At 36.2% G+C, this 19,674-nt stretch overlaps 1 protein-coding gene across 3 annotated transcripts in view; it reads right to left on the reverse strand.

Annotated features, from left to right (window-relative positions):
• Positions 1-19,674, reverse strand: part of SLC44A5 (solute carrier family 44 member 5) — a 322,073-nt gene that overhangs the window by 53,543 nt on the left and 248,856 nt on the right. For all 3 annotated transcript variants that reach the window (XM_012787740.3, XM_012787716.3, XM_075999403.1), the window contains one exon: positions 3,278-3,362. In XM_012787740.3, the coding sequence (XP_012643194.2) occupies positions 3,278-3,362 (85 nt within the window). The remainder of the gene's footprint in view (positions 1-3,277; positions 3,363-19,674) is intronic.

A 19,674-nucleotide genomic window follows, 5' to 3' on the forward strand; every position in this document is an offset into this window, starting at 1 on the left:
CCCCTTTATTCTCATTCATTTAACAATGAGTTCACTGAGCACCTACTACAATGCCAGACAATGTTGTAGGTGCTGAGGACACAACAGTGAAAATGACAGAGAATGTCCCTGATCTCAAAGAACTTTGGGCCCAGTGGGGGGAGACAAACAAAGTTAACAACTTAATAATCAGGATAAATTCAGGCAGTGAAAAGTACTCATGACAGCAAATCAGAGTCTCGTGCCAGAGGCTAACTAGGGAAAGGAATGGTGGGGGTGCGTGTGGGGGCTGCGTGTGGGATTGACAGCATTATACTTCAGTCTTACGATAGCACACTGTATTGAACACTGAAATCCATGGCTTCCACTGTATTGAAGACTGAAATCCACGGCTTTCTTGACCCTATCCCTGAAGACCCAGAGATCCTTGAGAACGAAATCTGTGTCTTACGTACTGGAGTATCTCTAGCGTAGTGCATAGTGACTGACCCTTTGGAAGACCTCAACAAATGGTGTAGTGTGGAACATGGGATTGCTTTGCACACAGAAAGGACAACACGAATTTCTTCTGAATTACTGTTCTCTCATTTAATTTTTGCATCATCATCAGAAATTTAAGGCTGAGACAGTTTGTGTTCCATGCCCAAGGGTCAATACCATAAAGAGGTAAAGTCAGAATTTGACTCCAGAGTATGTATTGATTTAAAAAAAATGTTAGGCTGTTTTTTTAAAAAAGGGCCTTAATAAGTAAGATAATCCATTGCCTTAGCTTATGTACTTTTCTATTAATTCTTTATTTTTGGAAAGTTTGGGGGAAATATAAAAGTAATACATGTTTTTGATAGAAATTTATGATGCATATTAGCATATAAATAAAATAAAAATTACTCATAATCTTATTTCATATCTATAATGAAATCTGCCATTAATTTTTTTCAAAATGAGAAAAGTTCAATATTTTTCTGCATACATGCTTATTGTGAATAATTGAAAGCTCAACAAGGTATAAAAAAGCAAAAAGAATGATCTTATAAAAATGTAAAATGGATTGGATCATTTTTGTTGAACACCTTTCTATGGCCTTCCCTATACTTAAAAATATTTTTACTTACTACTAAAACACTAAGTACAATGTAAAGGAGCTTATTAAAATTTTAAATCAATATACATTTAAAACAATTGAGAGGCTTAAAAATATACATTAGAACAGGTCAGACTGTTCAGAAACAAACATATAAATTTATTATATAATAATTTTGTTAGAAATCAGAAGAGGAAAAGGGCACATCATTCAATAAACTATTCTGTAACAGTTGGCTGTGCATTTGGAAAAAAAGTTTGATTTCTACTTCAGTCCATATACAAAAAGAAATTCCAAATAAATTAGAAATTTATAAGAAAGGAAACCATAAAAATACTAGAGAAATATAGGAGAATATTAATTTCAGGAGGAGGAAGGCAATTATAATCATGACATAAAATCCAGAAACTATAAAGAAAAATCAACAGAATCAACTATTGAACATATGAACATAATTTTCAATGGCTCCATTATATTTCATTTACTTGGTGGGCCATAATTTATTATTCACATATTGGATATCTGCATAGTTTACAATATATTGTTATTATAAATAATACTTTAATGAACATATCTACCTGTTATACAAGGATTGTCTTTGATCTTTATGGACTGAAATTTGTGGTGGCACATTTTTGTTTGAAATAAGTGGGTCATTGGCTTAGGTCTGGAAAACTTGTTGTTACAAAAGCTCTTTTAAAAATAGCCTGTTTTAAAGAACTAGAGATTTGTATGACTTCTTTTACCACTGGTGCTTTCTTTGTCCTTCATAGTGTGCAGGTTTTGTTGGCATGTTGGCAATGTCTCAGGTTTTCTGAGTTACTGAAGTTAAAATAAGAATTACCATTCTGGATCAGAATGTAGTCCACTTGTCTCTTATAGGCAATGAGGACCTTTTGTAGAAGTTAATCTGTCCCTTATAAACTCACCAAGACATGCATGATTAAGGATTTTTCTCCCCCACCTGAAAATTCTGAGTTTTCTTGATTATCTGTGATAATTCTACTTTATGAATTTTGTTAACCTTTTCCTGGATCTTTTTTTTTTATGTTTTCTTTTCAGCATATTATGGGGGTACAAATGTTTAGGTTACATATATTGCCCTTGCCCCCCCCACCTCCCGCTTCAGAGCTTCAAGCGTGTCCAACCCTGAGACAGTGCGCACAGCACCCATTAGGTATGTGTATACCCTCGCGACGCCCCATAAATGTTATTTCTATTTGTGCACTTAGGTGTTGATCAGTGAAACCAATTTGATGGTGAGTACACGTGGTGCTTATTTTTCCATTCTTGGGATACTTCACTTAGTAGAATGGATCTATTTTTTTAATCTGTGTATCTCTTGGAATAATAAGCTCCACAGTTATAAGTGGGCAGCATAGAGAACTTAACTGAAGCATTCTGAGCCATGGTTTTTGTCGTTGCTCTTGTGGGGAGGCAGCTTTTGTTGCTTTTTTTCTTTCTTTTTTTTTAACCATCCCAAACCAGCTTTTATAAAAACTGAATTGGTTTTAAAGAACCGGAAGATTCAGCAACAACCCCAGGTATCTACAGAAAAGAAATAGACCAGTGAGAGAGGAGAGAAAATTTTCTAAAAATCTGAGATTTATGGGGTTTTTTGGTTTGTTTTTTAGCTAAAAAACAAACAAACACAGAAAACTTGTTTTCAGAAATGGAAACTTCTAATTAACATTAGAAAGGAATTTGATGGAACATTCTTCCTTGTTTGTTTTAGCTACTCAGGGCCTTGTCCACAGCAGTGTGAGTTGCCTTGAAAAATCTACCAAGCACTAAAGACTTTCAGGGTGTGATTCTCACTTTGAAAGATGGAATGATTTATCAGTAGGCAGTGTGACAAAAATAATTCTAACAACTGCACTGTCTAGCTTTTTAACAGTGACTCACAACTCAGTCTTCTAATAGATCATTTTAAAAGGCATTTAAAAAATATGATTCTGATAAAACTACTGGTCCAACTCATTCATTATAATTATATTTTTATTAAGCAGAGTCTCCACGCATTCTAATAAAATGCTGCGTAACAATGACATCGAGTCTTAAGTCATATAGTATGACAGCTGTCTGTAGGAAAAGAGAGAGGGAAGGCCTTCTTTACGAATTTCAGTCTTCTTAAGGAATCTAGTAGGATTAAAGTGACAGTGATTTCTAGGTTCCAGCTTAGACAGTAAAACCAAAAGCAAAGGTGGGTATACTCACTCATTGGGGGTGCCCTTCTGGCCACAGAAGTGGCCCTGGCTGTCTGTAGGGTAAGCCACTCTCCTGGGGTCGCCATGTACCCAGGCTGCAGGAACAAGAAAGGACAAAGATTCTATCAGCAACAGCTGGCAAAGGCAGTCTGATCTGAGATATTAAAATGCACCACTGCAACACACTGACCTCTCCCTTCAGTCACAGAAGATTATTGATTTTCTTCAAAGAGTAATTTCTTAATGAAAAGTAAAATAAAATATGGATGAACCAGTCAAAAAGCACATTTCTCTTATTCTCTCAGGATTCAGCTGGGTTGTAGCCAAAACATGAGGTAATGCACTTAGAAAATGACATTTATTAAAATGTGACTTATAGGACGTGCTATAAAAGCTTACTTGGCTACAAATAACTTTGTCTAGGGTTCGAAATGAAACGAATTCATAGCAGAGCTAATAAATTTACAGCAAATGATATGATGTAATACTTTTGGGTAATACATAAGTGAAAAAAACCATTCAAAAATTCAAAGGACTCATACTATAATGCCTAATTCAAATTGACCAGTTCTTCATCATTTGATGTGACGTTATAAAGGCAAACAATAGCAATAGCAGAGGCAATACATAATAAAGATTTACCATACATTTTGTCTGGTTATCTCAGAGATTAATAGAAATATCAAACATTTTCAAACTTCACGAAAACTGACAGCACAATTCTATTTTCTATGAAGATGATGGGTTCCACCTCATATAAACTTATCATCCTTATTTTTCAAGAATTATATACTCGATAGGTAGATCATAGGACCACAGAGAGTAACATCCATTAGTTCAACTGGGTAATACTCTGCAATTCTAGCTGAATATTTCTAAATTCTCTAATTTGACTAAAATAATTTCTAAAAATCTGGGAAATGCATTAGTCATGCTTGCCTCTGCATATAAAAAACATATCTCTTCATCCTTCACTTCCTTTAATATTTGCCCAACTATCTCCTTCCCCACATTTATTGGATTTGACATTTCATGTTATAATTCAATCACCCTTATGTATATGGCCTGTGTGACTTGGGAAGATTTTAAAAAATTAATTCTGAATGAGAATTTTAATATGAAAGGGAAATTTTTCTTAATAATTTTTCTCATCAATCTAAGCCTTTCTTTTCAGTATCTAAGCACTCAAAAAAGTTCCCTTTGTCTAATTCTTTCTCCAATGTCACAGAGGCCAAATCAGTTTCATCTTTTAATACCTTCTTATGAAATCTGACTCATTCGGGTAGCTCTCCACTGCTATATCTTCCTGTCTCTATTTCCCAGAATAAAGAAAGTGGATAATAAATAAGGCATTTAAATGACATCTAAGTGTTCAATGTACAATGTTCTCCAGATACTATTTCATTATATTCTGTTTCTATATCTTGGTTTGACAGATTTTGGCTAAACCTAACAAAGACATCTATTGTCTGCAATATGTTTCTTTTAGCTTTACCCAGAATAAAAAAGTTTCATTCTTCTTCTAGACAATTATTAATTCAGAAATGAGCACATAGAGAAATATTTAGATTGCTAAATTTGCTATGTAATATTATCTGTAACCTTGAAGTCACTTAATTATTTTGAGTCTTGGCTTTCTAATTTGTTACTACAAAATGAGTATAATCATACCCGCTCCTGTAACTGCATCAAATCAAACTGGTTCAACTTTCATGTAGCTAAGTTGTGAGTTGTTTTTCAGTTGCCATGGACCCCCAGGTTGAAGATCACATAACCTGAGCATGCTCAGATGAACCAAGCATGCAACCATGGATGGAACCTCAGTGCTTAGACGGAGGACTGGGGACTGAATTAAGATGTGGACACCACGTGGCAGAATCTAGGATCCAATCAGATCAAGCCCTGGCATCACCCCAAGGCAGGATCCAGTCAGAGCATGTCTCCTGGCATCACCACATGGCAAGATCCAGCCAGATCACAGCTCATTACCCTCTGACTATAAAACGTGCCCCCAATGCCCCAGCTCAAGGAGACAGATTTGAGTCTGACTCCTGTCTCCTTATTTTGGCTGCCTGACGATAAACCTTTCTTACTGAAAAAACCCGGTGCTTTGGTGTTTGACTTTCCAGTGTATAGAGGCAAACAAATGCAGTTTGGTTCAGTTATAATCCCACAAGAATGTTTAGAATGTGAAAGAAGATAATGAGAGTAAAATGCCTAGCATGGCTCTTGGCATTCAATATGGACTCAGTAACATTATTTCTTGTCTTATTGGGGTTTCCCCAAAAGCAAAATTTGATGCAGCTTGGTTGTTTAGGAAGTGATACCAGGAAGCTTAAGGGAGTATGAGGGAAATGAGAAAGGGAAGGGAGCAAAGCCAGCAAAAGGCATGTTAATAAGTGGGATACTGTTGTGGGCAGCTGGGGCTCCATCCCACTGGAGAACTTCTGCAGAACCATGTAGAACATGCTTGGCAGTGGGCATGGTAAAACTGTCCACCATTACTGTGAACAAACTCAGGTGGGTTGAGAAAAGTGGGGCTGGGTATCAGCAGCATCTGCTATAGGTTTCTTTCCCTTTTCATCATCAATTAATTAATTAAAGAATTCACTAAATTACCACTATCTGTCCTGTACTAGAAGTCAATATCAGTATAAGTTTACGTTAGTGTTTTCAAGGAATACATGAAAAAGAGAGAATAAAGTTTGTAGAAGGCTTAGAGAAGAGGTTGGACTTCAGAAAGACTTTGAAAAATGATTAGGATTTGGACATGTGGCTGAAAGTAGGGAAGGTATTATATAGACTGAGGAAATAGTATAATATTAAGAGCTTCCATTTATTAATTGCTCACCATGTGCTGTGCTAAGTCTCAGCTGAGTCTCACAACAACCCTAGAAGTGAGGTATAATTTTCACCTAAATTTTATAGATAACTGTAGCTCAGAGTTTAATCTACTTCTTGAGATCACATGGCTTCCAAGTGTTATAAACAGGATGTGAACTCAGGTGAGTTGCTCTCTATGGTGCGTGGTTTTAACCTCTAGCCTACGATGGGGTCAAATACTTCCGGCTATAGGTTAGATCAGGAACGAGCTTGTTAACAGTCGGAAACAACAAGGCTATCAGCTAAATGAGGATCAGCAAAACGCTGGATACATAAAGTGGAAAAGGAGATGACACAGGCAAGTTTGGGGCCTTTGTCATTTGGGGAAAAGAGCTTTGCACTTGGCAGCTGGAGAGGGAGAGTGTCTGGAGGGATCCGAGAGTCTCAGGACAAAGGAGAGGGAGATGAAGACAGGTGTCAAGAGAAGAATTCTCCTTCTTGACTTTCTAGTTTTGAATTGTGTGGCAGCTGGTTGTGTTGACTGAGCGGCTGCTACACCTGTCCTCGCAGCCTCTGGCACAGAAGTAGTGCTGCAGATGGTCTGCGTTTGAGCTGGATCATCAAGACTTTGAGCTGAAATGCTGCAAAAAAGAGAAGGAAGATGACAAATGCAGCAACAGTCATTTGCCCCTGTTAATAAAGTAAGGATGGCTCACAGTTTACTCCCTTTCTTGGATTTTCTCTATTCATGGAACTTGTAGAATAGAACTGTGCTGTCCAATAGGATAGTTACTAGCCAAGTGTCTGTTGAGTGCTTGGAATGGCTTATCCAAATTGAGACACGCTATTATATAAGTGCAAAATACATATCACATTTTAAAGATAGTAAGAACACAACAAAAAATATCTCAATAATTTTGTATTCATTATTTTGAACTGATATTTAGTTATAGTAAATAAATAAAACATATTATTAAAATTAATTTCATCTCTTTCTACACTCTTAAATGTAGCTACTAGAAAATTTAACATTACACATGTGATTCACATTAAGTTTCTCCTGGACAGATCTGTTCTAGAGTATTTCCCTATAAATGTTAAGAACTTCTTATATAAGGTGATTAACAGTGCCATAGCATTAATAGTTGGTATGACAGTCGTTCTTAAGCCCATCTTACCCAACACATACTTTTTATAACAAATATTTTACAATGCCTCTGATACAATCTTGAAATAATAGACACAGATAACGTAACCTAACCACACACATAATTTCTTTTAAAAAGTTAACAAAATTTCCTATGCAATATAAATGAGAAATTAGAAGAAATAATATAAATTAAAGAATATGCACACCAATATGCAAATGATCAAGTATGACTAAACCAAAAGACACAGTAAAGTAGACAAGTGCTTATACTCATAGGGAGAATCCCTGTGAATGTAACAGCAATAATTGCAGTAGGATATAGATATACTGTATAGGAAACTCAAATACTGTAAGTGGTGTTGTGAATGATATGATTTTCCTAAATGAACAAACTTTTGTAAATTCTCACCAAAAAGTACAAGCTTCTTTAAAATTCCCTTGGCATTTATGAAAACCATGCAAAGATAACTTTTGTAATTTTATTTTATCTTTTGTATTTTTTATGGATATATCATAGTTGCACATATTTTGGGGGTATATGTGATATTTTGATACATACATACAATGTGTAATGGTCAAATTAGGATAACTGGGATATCTATCACCTCAAATATTTATCTTCTTTCTGTTGAAAACACTGAAATTCTTTTCTTCTAGCCATTTTGAAATATACAATAAACTGTTGTTAACTATAATTTCCCTACAGTGCTATCAAATAATAGAACTTATTGCTTCTATCTAACTCTATTTTTGAACCCATTAATCAACTTCTTTTTATCCCTCCCATCCTCCTTCCCTTTCTAGCCTCTGGTAACCACCATTCTACTCTCTACCTCCATCAGATCTACTTTTTTAGCTTTTGTTATTTTAAAAGAGACATTCTAGATTTAAATATTTAAAAGCAAGTTTTTGCTTCCATCAGTGGGACAGGGAGGAAGGCAGGAAGTGGGATGGAGGAAGCCAGCCATTGAGAAGCAGGTCCTCCATCTTAGTCAAGGCTTGAGGTGACCGCAGATTCCGTGTATAGCTTGGTTATAGCTTCATAGAGAACCTGGAACCAGGATCACCCAGCCACGCTGTCCCCAAATTCCTGGCCATAGAAACTGTGAGATAAGACATATTTGTTATTTTAATTTGCCATGTTTAGAGGTAATTTACAACATAGCAATAAATAACTAATCACTATATAGTTTTAAAAATCTTTTATGTACTTGAAGGACCTAGTTATACCATCTTTCTCTTTTTCGAATTAAATATTAATAATAATTAGGAAAAAATCCTCTTTTGCATTTGATTTGTTTTATTATGCTTTAAATTTATAGGAATCATTTCTAGGATTTTAGTATTTTTTGATTCTTTTCTGTATGATTTAATACATGGAACCCTTAACTTGATTTAAAATACTCCTCAGGGCCTAAGTGATTATACAGTACCTAATATCTATATTTACCTTGGTTCTTAAAAGAAAGTGAACATGAAATGCTTTATCTTAAAATTCCAGTCAAGAATATAGTCAAATTCCCTTTCATTCATTTATTCATTCATTCATACTGAATTTTCAGTTGTCACTTTCCTATTCATTTAGTCATTTATTTGCTGGGCCTTACTGTGTGATAGGCACACATAGACTCTGAGGATATAGGGATGAACACATCTCTTATTTAGTATAATACTATTTCTTAATACATTTTATACAACATATAGAAAACTATCCTATCTATCATACCAATTGGTAGTACAGAGGGAAGATGGACTCTGAAGAATGGTAGTAGATTCTTGTAAGCTCAACCAACTCATGACTTTAATCTCAACTGCTGTTCAAGTTGTTGTCTCTCTACTAGAACAAATCAAAACAGCTTCTACCACCTTGGATGCAGCAATTGTTTTAACAAATGCTTTCTCCCTTTTCCAAAAAGTAGAAAACATGAGGGGCATTTGCATTCACCTGGCATGGATAGTACTGCATCTTCACTTTCTGGCCTCAAGTCCATATAACCTTCTGGCTCTTTGCCACAATTTAATTTACAAGGTTTTGATAATATCCTTGCTTCACAGAACACGACACAGATTTCTTACATCGATGGCATCACGCCGGTAAGATCTGGAGAATATTGGTTAGCATATAATCTTGATGCTTTATAAAGACATGTGTGTGCTAATGGATAGAAGGTAAATCTCATGAAAAACAGAGGTCTTCCAACTCAGTGAAGTTCCTGAGGGGTCCAGCAGTTATATCTTCTCCAAAGTGAAAAGATAAGTTGCTATACCTTGCTTTTGCTGCTATTAAAAGAGGCACAACACATACTGGTTGTATGTTTTGAGTAGGGCCCAGAAAAACAAAATAATTTCCAGATAATTCAGGCTACTATATAAGCAGACCTGCCACCAGATCTGTATGACAGAATGAACTCACTTAAAATACCTGTCAGAGAGCAAGATGCTTTATGCAGCCTGTGGCAAATGCCTATTAGAGAATTACAGTGGAGGTCCCTAGGGTTTTGGAGAAAATCCATGGTTTTATTTTTTCAGGAAATAACTATTCTTCTTTTGAGAAATAGCTCCTGGGCCCTGAATGATCACCCAATGACATGAGCTGCCCATCATGATGTTTAATGGATGTTATCGGATCCATCAAGCCTACAGTTGATTGTGCCTGGCGGCAATCCATTACCAAGTGGCAATGATATGTTCGTACGATGCTTGAGAAGGTCATGAAGGCTCAAGAAAGTCACATCAGAAGATTTCTTACAATAATAATGTGTTGACTTCTCATGCATTACTTTAACACATACCTACGGTTCATGGAAAGGTCCCTTTGATCAGCTAACCGAGAACGGAAAAAAATAAATCCAGATTTATAGACATCTCTGGAGGATCTGGTGGCATTGACTAGGGGAAATTTTTCCGGTTGTCTATTTTGACTGGAAAAATAGATGAGCTGAATCATTTATCTATTTATAGATAGAGGCCAATGATTTGGTCACATTGTCATGGACTAGAAAAGAAAAATAGTAGATAATTAACAGCAAGGAAGTTTGGGAAATAACTACAAGAATTGACCTGTAAACAGACCCAGAATATGAAGATATTTGTGTCTCATGTGGCTGCTTAGTAAAGACTCTTCTCTGTAGAGGTAGTTTTAAATAATCAAAATGGAAAATAACTTGTTCAATAGTTTTGTGAGAAAGTAATCATGAGAACAGGGATGAAGATTACATGTTGGTTTTGATAATGTGGACTTTTATACATAAAGACTGACTTGGCTTCTAGAAATGCTTATGTGACAACTTTGTCAGAGTGGATGGCCAAAACTAAACCCTATCACCCTAAAGTAGCTGGGCCCATGGAACAGTACAATACTCTATTGAAGATCCAGTTAGACCACCTCTCAGGAAACAATATCTTTCAACATTAGGGAGCTGTTTTGTAGAATATAGCAGGGTCCTGGCAGAAAACAGATGTTATACTCATGTAGGATACTTAAAAAGAGTTTAATAAAGGAAAGATGTATAAAGAGATGGGCAAAATTAAGGAAAATAAGGAAGAGCTGGTATAAAACCCAGAGAGGCTAGCACCAATAGGGAGCTGTTTTCACCTGCAGGCCTGTAAGGACACAGGAGGAAGGAGAAACCCAAACCCAGAGACAGAAGCTGAACAGAGAGAACTCACAGGAGCAGGTGCCTTAGGTAGAGAGGTACAGCCAACCTGCAGTAACCTACGAGCAAGAGAGCCAGAGGAATAAATTCTATAAATTCATTCTCCTGCCCTCCAATCTTCTGCTGATTACTCCCATAGACTGAACCAAATTGGAAGCCAGAAGTCAAGAAAGCCTGGTGATGTAATCCATAAATGCCAGTTTCCCAGGTGACAGAGAAAGATGAGGAGGTCAGAGAATAGATCCAGAGGGGCAAATAAAAAAATACCCAACCCATATTCTGAACAAGTGACCAGCCTATTCAAAGACTTTAGATACTGTCAGAAAGACATTTAGGACTTCATTATATACACACGCGCACATACACACACACACACACGTAAGGCTTTTGGACTTTCTTTTGTCAGAATTCATTGCCACATGGAACAGCAAAAGAAAAGAGCAGGAAGACACCTTTTCTAAATTTCAGAGTCTGTGAATCAGAAAGGGTGAAAGTAGGAGGTAAAAGATGGGACAAAGCATATTCTTAAAACAGATTTCTAAAAAATAGACATGGAATTGAAAGAAAAATGGAAGAACAACTAAATAACCAAGAAATGGGATTAGACTTTTTATGACACCTTTGTTTTTTTCTTTTCTAGCAAGTCTAACTCTTTTTTTTTTTTTTTTTTTTTTTTTTTTTTGTAACCAAAAACATTTGTAACAAGTCTAACTCTTTACTGATTACTTTAATATACTTATTTTTCTGGTTATTCTAAATAATGTTAGTCCATTACTACTCACAACATGTTCAAGATTTTGATTCACATTAGAAGATGGTTTTTTGTTTTCATATTTTAGATAAAGCAGTAGTTGGAATAATGAGGACAGGAGTTTATGCTTTCTTCATTTATTGCACAAATTTTTCTTTTTATTTATTCTACAACTATATTTTGAGTGCTTCCTATGTGTCAGCACCACGACAAACCCTGGGTATATAACGGTCCTTACTCTTCAAGAGCCTACAGTCTATTGGGGGAAACAGATAATAATGAATTAATTGCATAAATAAATGCAAAATTTCAATTCTGACAAGTGCGACAAAGGAGCAATACATGGCATGAAAAGAGTGATTCGTAGAGGCAAACGACCAAATGACAGAGGTCAGGAACAATGTCCCTGAAGAAATGACTCAGGAGCTGAGACCTCAGAGATGAACAGAGGCTTCCAGCAGATGAACTGTTTAACATGGACAGAGTCCTGTAAGGGGTGGGAGCGTTATGGGCACTGGGGACTGAAGGGAGACCAGGTAGTGCTCACACAGAAAGCAGGTAGGGTGTGGTTCCAGATATGGATGGAGAGGGGGTGCCTTAGGTTATTTTCCATAACGAACTACAGGGAGATTTTTTAGCATAATATATTTGTCAGTGCTAGTGCTAGCCATGCATTCCACAGCTCTGTTCAGGTAGGACCTTCTCTTTCTATTCAATTTTCTTTGAAGAGGCCAAGGCCACCAGCCATTCAGTGTCCCTGGTCTTGTTTACTTGCTTAACTGAAGTTCTATAATTGGTAACATCTTCTTGCTTTATATGAAAGAAGAGTTCTCATTGTTCCTAAACATTGATGCAATGTATTATATCTGAAAATGCTACATATAATATTCTTTATTAACACTTACTAGTAAATAACACTTTTCTGGAAGATCCATGAAATCCTTGGAGGACTTCCTGGCCAAAAAAAGCCAACGAAAGAGGTATTGTTTGACATAATTTTATTTGCTCCATGGTGACTGAAGGGAACACTCAAACTCTGTCTAGGTATGGATTATGATAAAGAATGTACTCCTCTTTTTAGTGCATGCATTATAGACACTATTTACTTTTGGGCTCAAGAGATCCTCCTACCTCAGCATCCTGAATAGCTGAGACTACAGGAGTGCATTACCACACCTGGTTAATTATTAAAAATGTTTGTAGATATGGGGTCTCACTATGTTGCTTAGGCTGTTCTCCAACTCCTGACCTCAAGGATCCTCAAGGAGGACCACCTTTCTTTCCACCTTGGCCTCCCAAAGTGCTGAGATAACAGGTGTGAGCCACCACACCAAGGCAGGGCTAATTTTACAATCGCTGAAAGTTAACAATGACACTGCAGCAAAGTGACTCCACATCAGTTTCAGAGAGACACGACTGCAGATAACAGACAGTTCATGATCTTTGCTTGCAAAACCTGCCTTTCACTTATTCTCCTAAAGGTTAGGTACTAAACTGTTCTTCAATACTCACTGTTTTCAACCCAGCCCGGTGTGGAATTAGAATGGATGGGAGAGGAAAAAGGGAGAGGAAAGCATTAGAAGAGTATCATGGGGTTCTGGTCTGCCCTCTCTCTCAGTAACTTTTATTACTTATTCTTCATTCATCCTCTTTATTAAATAAAAGGCAATATAGTGTAGTGGTTAAGAGCACATGCTCTAGAATAGAACTGCCTGGGTTATGTTGGTGAATAAAACCAAATGGTCAAGTTACACAGCAATCAATACAAATCAGGATTAGCCATCTTTTTTTCTTCATTATCTTATCTGTTTTAGAAATAACTTTAAAAGACCACTTTAAGTGAAGCTGAGGCATACTTGTGCATGTGTGTATGTCTGTGTGTGTATAAGAGAGAAAGAGAAGAGAAATTATGTGTAAAAGAATACTATTAGGGTAATTCATAGCAGATAACCAAAGATTGGTAAGAGATGGTGAAAATCTTATTCAGGCAAATTATCCTTTCGCTCATATCAAGGAAATGCATGTTACTAAACTACCAGGAGCGAGTATTATTATCTAACATTATCTCTCATTTTCGAACATTTGCAAAGCCATGTTCCTGTTGTGCTCTAGGGTTGAGTCAGAAGTTGCAGCCATTAAAAAGCCCTCTGTCAAGGAGAAAATGTGATTAGACCAACTGCTTGCACTGACACTTAAAAATTAACTGCAAATCTGTTTGGGGCAGCAAAGGCATTCCCTAAACACTTGCTGGTTGGGGATGCTGGCTTTCAAATCATTATTTTGTATCCCTTAAAGGTACATTTTAACTGTTTTAATATGTGAGGAACAGGCCTGCCAAATTGTGCTTATGGCTTTTTAACACAAGCAATTTACAAATGCAATGAAGCAGATAATAGGACACATGATACCAAATTTGAAAATCTGTGTTGATGACACTGCTGCTATAGAAACATTTTTGGAAGCAGCCCTGTATCCAGTTGCCTAGATAAGAAAAATGTTGTTTATCATTTCACAGGTGGCCTCTTCCACCCAATGGTGAGTTTAGGGTCGTGTCCTTGAGCACAAATCAGTCCCCTCTCATGCTAACAATATTCCACTTAAAATCATCTAGAATGCATGCTTTCAGCAAAATACAACAAATAGTAAAAAATCCCACTCAGTACTAAAAAATCTGCTCATGAGACAGTAAAACCTAAATGCTTTCTTTTTAAACTGAAGACTTCCAAAACAAAAGGAAGTATAGGTTTGTAATTTACTTTGTAAATGTTTATATATTTGTAAAGAATGCAAAAGGACATTTAATGCTGGCTCTGGTTATCTATAAATATAAAAATTTTCATTTAAAAAGTTTACTAAAACAATTTTAAAAATAATGGAACTAGAATTTATTTTTAATTTCTTATTTTTTATTGGATGATATGATTTTACTTGGCTAAAACAATGTTTCCAAGCTCTGATCCAATAGGAAGTTTTAGTTCCAAAGTACACAAAGCTCTCATTACTACGAATATTGGTGCAAATCACCAAGCTTCCAAATTAAAACAACAGGATGCCTTATGGGGTACAGATGGCAATATTAAAAAAGCTAAGAGATAAGTGTTGAGGAGAGTATGGAAAAAGGAAACCCTTGTGCACTGTTGGTGGGAATGTAAACTGGTACAGCCATTACGGAAAATAGTATGGAAGTTCCTTAAAAAACTAAACTTAGAACTACAATATGATTCAGCAATCCCACTTCTGGGTATATATCTGAGGTAAATAAAATCATATATAAAAGAAATATCTGAACTCTCATGTTCATTGCAGCATTATTCACAATAGTCAAGACATAGAAACAACCTAAGTATCCATCAACAGGTGAATGGATAAAAAAATTATGGTATATAATGTTCAACTGTGTATATGTACACAGACATACACAAAATGGAATATTATTCAGCATTAAAAAAGAAAGAAATTCCATTATTTGCCACAACATGGATGAACCTAAAGGACATTATGCTAAATGAAATAAGCCAGCCACAGAAAGAAAAATACTGCAAGATCTCATTTATATGTGGAAGGTAAAATATTCAAACTCATAGAAGCAGAGAGTATAAATAGAATGGTGGTTGCCAAGGGGAAATGATGTGAGAATGGTTGAAGGGTACAAACTTTCAGTTATAAGACAGATAAGTTCTAGAGATCTAATGCACAGTGTGATAACTGTAGCTAATAATGCACTGTATACTTGAAATTTTCTAAGAGAGTAGATCTTAAGTGTTCTTACCAAACACACATGCACCCACACACAGAGGCAGCTATGTCAGCTGATGGACATGTTAATTAGCTTGATTATGGGAACCGCTACACAAGATATATGTAATATCAAAACACCATATTGAATACCTTAAATATATATGATTTTTAACTTGTCAATCATGCCTCAGTAAATCTGGGAAAAATTAAATTAAAAATTAGTGTTTATATGTTTATTTATTAGTAAGAGAAACTGTTCACTGCTTCCTTGTAGAGACAAAATAAAAAAGTCATCTTTCTATTATCTTTGTTTTTCACAAGGTCACTTGAATGACCTCTTTTAGTTATGAAAATATGGCTTATTCTGGGGAAAGGCCAATTTGCTTTGAGAGAAGAAAGGTACAAGACCTCGAACTTTTTTTCCCTGAGATTTTAATTTAGGATAGATCATACTACACTTGAAATAGATCTACTGGCAAAAAAGAATAAAAATACCCAAAATGGGAATTTTGAAGGGGGTGGGTACTGGGCTGGCGTCTTAGGGGCTTAATAGCAGGGTCTAAGAGTAAAGGCTGGTTCTTATAAAGCAAGAAGCCACCTTGGATGCAGCCATTCTGACACTGGTCATGCTTTGGGGAACAATGGCTGAGCACTGCTTAAAGGCTTAAAAAACTATAGTCATGATTTTTCCAGGCTCTGAATAGAGGGTGGAAATATATGCAAAGGCAGCAAGGAGTGAGACGGGAAACTGACTCTTTTCATACATGCCAGATGGATAATCCCAAAGGGAAACAAAGCTGTTTGGTCGGGGGTGGACCAATGGATAGCATCATGCCATAGTCTGCTCCTCAAATAGCATCATCCAGCTGGAAGTTTAAGAGAACTTTGGATCAGTAGGACCAAGCACCCCAGCTAGCAAGTGCATCAAGTGCAGTTGGCCAAATGCCAGCTGATCTTCAGATCAGGTACACTAAGATGTAAAGACCATTGGCTACTAAAAATGAAAACAAGAAGTATGCTAAGGAAATAGAATACACAAAGGACATCCCTCCTCAAGTTATCCCCTTGCTAACCAAGGAGAATACAGAATGCTATACAACTTTAAGTCTGAAAATTAGACTTTAAGAAGACAAGTCTATGTAGAAAAACACAGCTGCTACTCCATTTTCAGAGTGGAAAAGGAATAATACCATATCCCTGGTGTTACATATGACTTTTCTTTTTGGTTGGGTTCATACTATAAATAAAATCTCAGAAGTTCTGGAAATAAGAGACTAAATATTGGATTTCATTAAGAACAAACAAGATTTTACAAGTAATATGATCAAGCAACTCTTCAAAAATCTAAAGAAGGCAAATCCCATACTGGATCCTGAGAAGTAAACCATTTTCTTCTTATTTGCAGAATGAGACACCTTTGGAAATGCTGGCTTTATATAAAGACTTATCTTTTCCCAAAACAAGCAAACAAACAGATAAATAAATAATCGTGTATCCTACTGTAGGAAGCCACTACAGTAGTGGAAAGATCCATGTGAGCAATAGACCATGAAATGATACCTAGAAATTGGCAATAAGCCTGCTTGGTGTTTTGGGACAGTTCAGGTCAGGAAAGAGTGTGATATGCCAGATTCCCTTAAGCAAGAATGGAAAAATAGACATGTGACTGTATTAATGCCACAAGACAACATATACTTTAATACTAGAAATGATGGGGTCAGGTTTGATCACTTTATTGTTAACTATTTTGTTTCATCTCTACCTCATTCAACAAAGGATTTAAGGCTGAATTATGTAAACCTCCTTCTTTCCTTCTATACTTGGTACTTTCAGATCTACTGTCTCCAGTTGAGTCAGGATGGAATTCCTTTAATCTTTTTTACTGATCTACAGATTACCTGCACGTCAAAGCCCTTTACTGGTCTGCTTTGGCTTGGTTCATTTCTCTATTAGGGAAGCAATCAGGAACCTGCTTGGGGAAAGACGATATAAGAGCAGGAAGCAGGGGGTGTGGAATCTTTCTTCCTAGGATAAAGTTTGTTATAGAATATAGAAGAGAAGTAATGTCCAGTTAAGACTGGTCCATTTACTTTATCAGTAAATTATCTAAATAATTCAACAACATATTTTTGTGCTTGATGCAGAGGATGCAGTTAAAAAGTGCCAAGAAGACGCAGAGAGAAAGGAACGCTTCTACATTATTGATGGGACTGCAAAATAGTACAACCTCTATTAAAAACACTATGGAGATTCCTCAAAGAAATAAATGTAGATGTACCATTCAACCTGGCAATCCCACTACTGGTTATCTACCCAAAGTAAAAGAAGTCATTTTTATCAAAAAGACATTTGCACTTGAATGTTTATTGCAACACAACTCACAATTGCAAAGATGTGGGATCAACCTAAGTGCCCATTACTTCATGAATGGATTAAGAAAATGTGGTGTGTATGTATATACCATGGAGTACTACTAAGCCATAAAAAGGAATGACATATGGTCTTTTGCAGCAACTTGGATGAAATTTAATACTATTATCCTAAGTGAAGTATATCAGGAATGGAAAAACAAACACCACATATGCTCTATAATAACTTGGAGCTAATCAATGGGCACACACATGGGCACAAAGAGATATAAAGATCATAGGAAATGTAGAAGGGGAAAGGGGGTAGAGGGGAGGGGTAAAAACCTGCCTAACAGATACAAGGAACACTATTCAGGTGGTGGGCACACTAAAACCCTGACTCAAGCATTACAAAAGGTATCCATGTAACAAAATCATTTGTACCCCCTTAATATTTTGAATTAAAAAATAAACTAAATTGCTCAATTGGAAATCCATTTAGAAAGAAAATGAAATAAAAATGTACTGAACATTAAAATTACATATTATTGTATACATAATGTTAGCAAAAAGATAGCAACAAATAATTTGCATAATAAATATTCCTTTTCTTTTTTCTAGTTTGTATTATAATTGTTTTTTTTTTTTTTTTTTTTTGAGACAGAGTCTTGCTTTGTTGCCCAGGCTAGAGTGAGTGCCGTGGCATCAGCCTAGCTCACAGCAACCTCAAACTCCTGGGCTCAAGCGATCCTTCTGTCTCAGCCTCCCGAGTAGCTGGGACTACAGGCATGCGCCACCATGCCCGGCTAATTTTTATATATATATATCAGTTGGCCAATTAGTTTCTTTCTATTTATAGTAGAGACGGGGTCTCGCTCTTGCTCAGGCTGGTTTCGAACCCCTGACCTTGAGCAATCCGCCCGCCTCGGCCTCCCAGAGAGCTAGGATTACAGGCGTGAGCCACCGCGCCCGGCCTGTATTATAATTGAATAGCAACCATCACTGAAGTAGGACAAAAGAGGCCTATTATCATAAATGTTAGTTTTATCTTGCAAGAATATTTGATTACCTTCTACTCAGACTCTACTTAATTCACTTGAACAGAGTTTCTGCTTTTCATCAGCCTAATGTTAAGTGTCTTTGTTGTATTCAAGGCCTACCCTGAGACATGATTCTTCCATGGTGCCAAAATACTTATAACACATCAGTGAAACTGACTTAGCATCATCTTTCCTCAAGTCAAAAGTATATATTCATGTTAAAAAATTCTTAGCACTTCTGGTAACGTCTGCCATTCGTTTTCCTCCATACTTCTTTTAGTCTGACATTGGATATAATTGAAGAGTTAAGTTTATCTTGAAAACAAGCCAGTAAGGATATCTGTAGTTCAAGGATGATGAGAATATATGTGTTTAGTGAATTTTGTGAGTCACTCATTTTAATAAGTGGCAATGGAATTAATTTAGGGGTATCACTGAATTAATCTGATATCGGACACAGCTATTCTTTGAGGAATATTTATCCTCCAATTTCCTTATGGGAATTAAGACATTTACAAACTGAATATGGAGATCTTGAACAAAAAGGCAAATTTCTCATCTTGCACCAGAGGAAATGATGGCATGTCCCCTCCTCTATTGTATCTATAGGAGAGTGGTTGTAGCTTTTTCCCACTCTGTATAAGGACAAAAAGCATTTCTCTAAGGACTACATCAGAGCTTGAGATAGGGAGATATGGAGGAGAGACTTATCTGATGATAAAATAAGGCCTCCTAGTGAAAAGATTCTGGTCACAGGATGAAATCCTTGTGAAGTTTCTGTGCACATTCAAACTTTAATAACCCAAATTATGAGTTGCCAGAGAAACAATATAGTAAATTATATTTAAAAGAAATGTGTTAAAATTCAAAAAAACTAAATTATATGATGGCATCAAACAAA

This window comes from Microcebus murinus, chromosome 2 (assembly GCF_040939455.1).
Source record: "Microcebus murinus isolate Inina chromosome 2, M.murinus_Inina_mat1.0, whole genome shotgun sequence".
Lineage (NCBI taxonomy): Eukaryota > Metazoa > Chordata > Mammalia > Primates > Cheirogaleidae > Microcebus > Microcebus murinus.